The sequence below is a fragment of the Lynx rufus genome, unplaced genomic scaffold (assembly GCF_022079265.1).
Source record: "Lynx rufus isolate CCGP_SWC_20201006 ecotype Redwood Valley unplaced genomic scaffold, mLynRuf1.p SCAF_15, whole genome shotgun sequence".
Lineage (NCBI taxonomy): Eukaryota > Metazoa > Chordata > Mammalia > Carnivora > Felidae > Lynx > Lynx rufus.
In genome coordinates this window covers 41,469,754-41,475,753 of record NW_025814829.1, presented here as the reverse complement: position 1 = coordinate 41,475,753, position 6,000 = coordinate 41,469,754, and the positions used below count along the sequence as shown (strand labels likewise).

The following is a 6,000-nucleotide window of genomic DNA, read 5'->3' as shown; positions in this document are numbered from 1 at the left end:
ATAAAACATCACTGATATGTCCTTCTAAGATGTTCAGAATAATCTTTGGAAAGTAACTGTTCCAGTGTAATAAATAAAGAAAATAATAAGGGACTTTTCTAGACTTTACCAAAAGAAATGACCATGGTGGGTTCATGAAAATACCTCAGCGGCACCAAGGAAGGCACACAAAACAGAGCATAGCACCATTTTCAAGTTGCCAAGATTGCAACTGTTCAGGAGATGGTAATCTGGAAGGGGACTTGATACCCATGATTAATGCAGTTTAAATATTGGATTAGGCTCTGGAGGACTTCTTAGTATGGATAGGCAGACACAGCTATATATACTATGAATGTGGTCTGATATTCAATGGTCCCATTGGCACTGTAGGATGAGGCTCGAACCCTCATGCGGTAGGTCTCTGGTTCTCGCAAAGGTCGTGTTGTATACACCACTCCTTTCAGGTTTTCGTCCCTTAAGGCAAAAGGAACAGTCTGTTCCACATCTACCATGAGGAAAGTTGTCCTGGGATGCATCACTCCATCCTGCGTGTATGCAACCAGCCGGATTAAATCTTGATTGGCAGCTATTCCAAATGGGAGTGAGACAAGTTTGTATTCCAAGGCATATGGGCTCAAGGCACATTCCAAATCATTGGGTGGACAGTTCTTGAGGCAGAACCTAAGGACGACAAACGCATGAAATGCATGTAGTTATCTGGCTTGGAAGCAGGAGAGGGCATGAGGCAGCTGACCAGGATCCATGACAACTTTTAGGCATTAAAGGGAGTAGACAGTCTGACTGCAAGAGCAATAGGCCACCCCACGTTCTCGGTCACTAACTCAAACCAGATGCCAGATGTCTGTGAGAGCATGCTGGTCTAGAGTCAAATATCTATCTCTCGGTTTCATTAAAATCAGAAGTTTTTGAACCACTGAAGTAAGTATGAGTACCACAAGAGTGTCTTTAAAATGGAAAGTCAATTTTGGAAATAGAAGCATCTTATGTACATATACTGGAAACAAGTACTTTTTAATGAAAGGAACACAAGCTATTTTTAAATTGTAACATCTATCCCAAGACTGAAAGCTGAAATAGAATATATTAATATTTGGTTTATTTTTCTAAAAATAATGAAAGGTCAACTAAGATTCGTGGTTGGGGGGGGAAGCGCTTCCTTTTGTATTTGTTTTCCACATTATTTTAGATTACAAATACTACGTGTTCTTTTTTCAGAGCCCACACTGGCTGTTTTTGAGGCATCATGACTTAAGTTGTCTGCCAGAAATCACTGGTAATGGAGAGTAAAATTTAAAAACAATGCACAAAGGACTATTTTCTGAAGATATGGATTCTTCAGTCATAGTATTTTTAGATGTTTCCCAAGTCAGTATTTTTAATTTTCTCCCTCACTTTCCTATTCCTCACCCCCCCCCCCAAACAATTATGAATAGGTTTTCAGTGGATTGTGGGAAGTCCACACTTGGTCCTGTTACAGTAACTTGGTAGTCACTGTTAAGAGGAAAAACAAAGTGTGAGCTCCAACCAGCATTTGGTTTCAGAACCGCCTTCTTAATGGGTCTTATTCATGACTACCACTATCTCTGTTTTCAAGCACCCCATTGACTTGGTACCTGAACAGAGTATGACATTTCTGTAAAAGGTGGGAGAAAACAGAAGAGTAGTTTTTTTGGAACTCAGAAAAGATACTGTTTCAGACAGCAGGAAATGTAAGCAAGACGATATATGAATGGGCAGACTATTGACTCATCCTTGCTCATCACCATTCTCTCATGGAGTCACAGTGAGTCAACATAATTACAGCCAAGGTACTTCTGGGAATGCTTTAAGTGCTGAGAGCCCTTAAAACCCTGAGGCAACACGAACGGAAACTAGAAAATTTCAAAGTCAGGTTCCATCACCCCATAAAACTCTCACTGCTGAGGCAGAATTCTAGATGCGGCATGGTGGATTACATACTGTGGAGACAGTCCGGGAAAACCTTGGCAGACAAAAGTGATAGGTTAGGCTACAGTGGCTGCTGCAGGATGAGCTCATTTCATACCCATTCACTGTAACTCCATATACCCTTGGGCTTATTGATTTGGTGTGAATTACATATGCCTACAGACAGGGCTTGTTGGTTGAGGAGAGAAAGCTTTTCAAAAGTATTCCTGAGACTGGGGAGTCTGGGTGGATCAGTCAGTTGAGCGTCCGACTCTTAATTTCAGCTCAGGTCATGATCTCACGGTTTGTGAGTTTGAGCCCCGCTTTGGGCTCTGCGCTGACAGAGCAGAGCCTGCTTGAGATTCTCTCTCTCTCCCTCTCTCTCTGTTCCTCCCCGGCTCTCTCTCAAAGTAAGTAAACAAACTTAAAAGAAAAGTATTTCTGTGAAGAGGAAGCAAGACGTACCCTGAAACAGGATCCCGTTGGTAGTTTGGTGGACAGGGGGTATCGATGCACTGGTAGCTTCCTCTCATGTTGAAGCACATGCGATTTGGCCCACAGCGCACACTCTGCTCCAGACACTCATCAACATCTAGCAAACATCACAAGGAACACACAGCATCAGTAACTTGGGTCAGAGCTGGCCATCAGAGCAGGGGTTGTGGCTATGTGACCGAAATGGTGAGGGCTAACCACCTTCTCCCCATGAATGAATTCATCCCTAAGTTTTTTCAACCACATAGTGGGGGAATACCTAGGCTTTTTCAACCATAAAGTGGGGGAATCCTGATGCTGGCTGTGCTATTACCCATACTGCTTTGGGGACATACATATTTTTTGTAACATATGTGAAAGGCCATTGAAAAATAAAAGCTATAAAAGTAGAAGGGAAGCTATTAAGCTATCATTTGGGAAACAGACTGCATTTGAGTTTTTTAAAGCAATTAATACTTTAAATTCATGAAAAACAAGCTAAAATTTTAAAGGACACTTGTGAACCTTCCTGTGAAGTGAAGAATCTCTTTATAATGTGAGTGATCCTTCCTGGTATTTTGTTTTAGAAGTTCAAAATGTCGAGTGGGAGGTAGGGTAGTGGACATTAAAGTAGTCCAGTGATAAATTCAGGGGAGATTTTACAGGTTAGTCAGATCTTGTGGAGAGAGAGAGAATTTAGAAAAAAAACCAAAACCAGGATCAAATGAATGACCCAAGAACCATAATCCAAGTTTAATCAAATCTGAACTGTGGAGAATCCATCCTTAGGTGTTATGGGGGTGGGGTGCACTCTCTATGGTAATAGCTCTCCCTAGGGTAATGGGAAAACATGCAAATGAAATGCCATTTATTTTGTTGCTTTCTATACCAAGTTGGTAAATAAAAACCCTTAAATCACTATAATTAAGAGAGATCAAGGGGTGCCTGGGTGGCTTAGTTGGTTAAGCATCCGACTTTGGCTCAGGTCATGATCTCATGGTTTGTGAGTTTGAGCCCCACATCAGGCTCCATGCAGGCCACTCAGAGCCTCCAGCCTGCTTCAGATTCTGTGTTTCCCTCTCTGCTCTCCCCTGCTCATGCTCTGTCTTTCTCTCTCTCTCTCTCTCTCTCTCTCTCAAAACTAAACATTAAAAAATTAAAAAAAAAAATATCAAGATGGAGCTAAAGGAAGCCTTTTTTGAGCTTTCTGAAAATAAATGTTTTTGAGCCATGATTTTTAACTTAGGGTCCATATTCAAGCATCAGGGGATTTATGAATGAAAATCTTTTTGTGTGTGCCTGTGTGAGTGTGTGTATCTGTGTGAGAGAGAAACAGACAGATGGACAGAGTCAGACAGACAGTGAGTGCAACATTGAGATTGATGGATTTTCTGGAAGGAGCGTCCATAGAGTTCTACAACGTTTTTTAGGGATTTTGAGGTCCTCAAGTTAAGAAACATATTTTAGGGCACTCGTCTCCAGCTGTGGTACCTGCATTCCCCTGGTGGTGGGTGGAAGCTCTTCAGCAGCGGGACAGCAGGCAAATACTTCGGGGAATCAGTTTCCATCCAGAAACACATTTCCCTTAGGTTCTCTTTCCTAAAAGCACTCTGCCCAAGAACTTCCTGTGGCCTGGAGTTCTCCTGTCCCCATTCCCATTTTATATCCTTCTTCTGCTTTACAAAAGAAAGGTTTTCACTAATCCTTAGTCTTTTTATGATACCCAAGTGTAAGATGATTCAAAGCACATATTCAGGGTGAGAAAAACTGGTTATTCATATTGATGGTGGCAGGCCTTATTTCACCATTGCTATAAACCAATGGTCTTAGCTCTCTATTTTAAGTCAGATTTCAGAAGTGAGCTGGTTGTCATGGGAACACCTACTTAACACTTTTACTTGAACAGCAAAAATGACCTTAGATTTTTTCTGACAGTCAAGTTGGTTGGTTTAACAATGACTATAGACTTCTAAATTATATAGTGGTCATTCCCCATTAACTGGGTTAAATCAACAGCTCCAAAGTACTGAGGAAAATATATTTAAGGCACATGTACATCAAACAACAAAGCCAGAATTCACACCCTTTATAACAATTTAAATATGATATGAAACTTTGGAGGTCAGTTTTAAAAATTATGAATGACACACGTATAAGGTTTTCAAATTTCTTTTTGCAGCAGGCAAGCAAAAAATTTGAAGACTACTTATTTTAGATAAAGTCTTAATTGGCTGTATATAGGCACCTGGAACACGCCTCCTTCTTTAGTATTTGAATAAACATAGATCTTGATGTACAGAGGAAACAATTACAATTAATTGGAACCAAATCAGTTCTCTGCAGAGGTAGGACCTAAAGGTCAAAACCACTTCTATCATGGAATTGGTGCCAACACCAATGTGCATATGAAACTATTATATCATTTCATGGTAGTAAGTGACTTGGTATCTGCATAATGGTATGTATGTGGGACTTGGCTTAAAGTTGTAAGTTCTTTTGTGAACCCTCAAATAACTTGAAATACTGCTATAAAAAAAAGAGAAAGGAGAGAAGAAATTCCAAGACATAGTATTTTATTATTATTTAAAAAAAAAAATTTTTTTTTTAACGTTTATTTATTTTTGAGACAGAGAGAGACAAAGCATGAATGGGGGAGGGTCAGAGAGAGAGGGGACACAGAATCTGAAACAGGCTCTGGGCTCTGAGCAGTCAGCACAGAGCCCAACACGGGGCTCGAACCCACATACCGCGAGATCGTGACCTGAGCCGAAGTCGGACGCTTAACCGACTGAGCCACCCAGGCGCCCCAAGAGATAGTATTTTAACCATGGACAATAAATGTTAAATTTTATTTCTGAATTATTAACTATTTGTATTTCTGTCTCAAAAATGAGCACTTTAGATTTGGTTTCAAGTATATTCTGTTTTATAGGAAATGACAGTATAATTATTTCCTTTAAACTTGCTAATAGTTTTCACAAAGTAAAAAGATGTTGAGCTATAGTGATATGGAGTAAATCACTTACTTGACTTTGTAGTTACTTAGATGTGCTGATATTAAACATAATGTGCTTTCTAGGACTAGTTTTCCTACAGGAATAGAAGGCAGAATGAAACAAATTTTTATTACACTGAAATCTTGCCTATTGTCTCTGAACCAATTTCTAATTATGATTTTATCTATCAGAAGGGTGTTATCTCCTTGGCAAAATGAGATTATCTAAGAATGAAGTAAAAGGCCCTTTAGGAAAATGTGAACGAAATTCAATTAGACTTATCTTCTTTTTTCTCACAAAAAACATTCACTTCACACTCAACTACCAAATTTAATTTTAGCTCTAATTTTTATGGTGAATTCTTGCAGACATATGGAGGCCAGTGGGCTACAGGGGCCCATGGAAATGGCAGCCTGGAGTCCAGAATCTGGTTACATGTCTATATGCATAATAAGAGCAGTTATCTTATCACAGATTTCAAATGGCTGAATGTGAATTTATAAAAATAAACAAAATCTAATATTCAAAGTGTTCACCCTTAGCTCCAGAGTGCACACTTCCCATTGACAAGCTTTCTTTAGTATTTTGGCTTCTGGGCAGG

The 6,000-nt window shown here is 39.7% G+C and overlaps 1 protein-coding gene across 1 annotated transcript in view; it reads right to left on the bottom strand.

Annotated features, from left to right (window-relative positions):
- Positions 1-296: 296 nt before the first annotated feature.
- Positions 297-6,000, bottom strand: part of HMCN1 (hemicentin 1) — a 465,916-nt gene continuing 460,212 nt past the window's right edge. The window contains exons 106-107 of the mRNA XM_047077306.1: positions 2,395-2,521; positions 297-663 (exon numbers count right to left, since the gene is read on the bottom strand). Of these exons, the coding sequence (XP_046933262.1) occupies positions 297-663; positions 2,395-2,521 (494 nt within the window). The remainder of the gene's footprint in view (positions 664-2,394; positions 2,522-6,000) is intronic.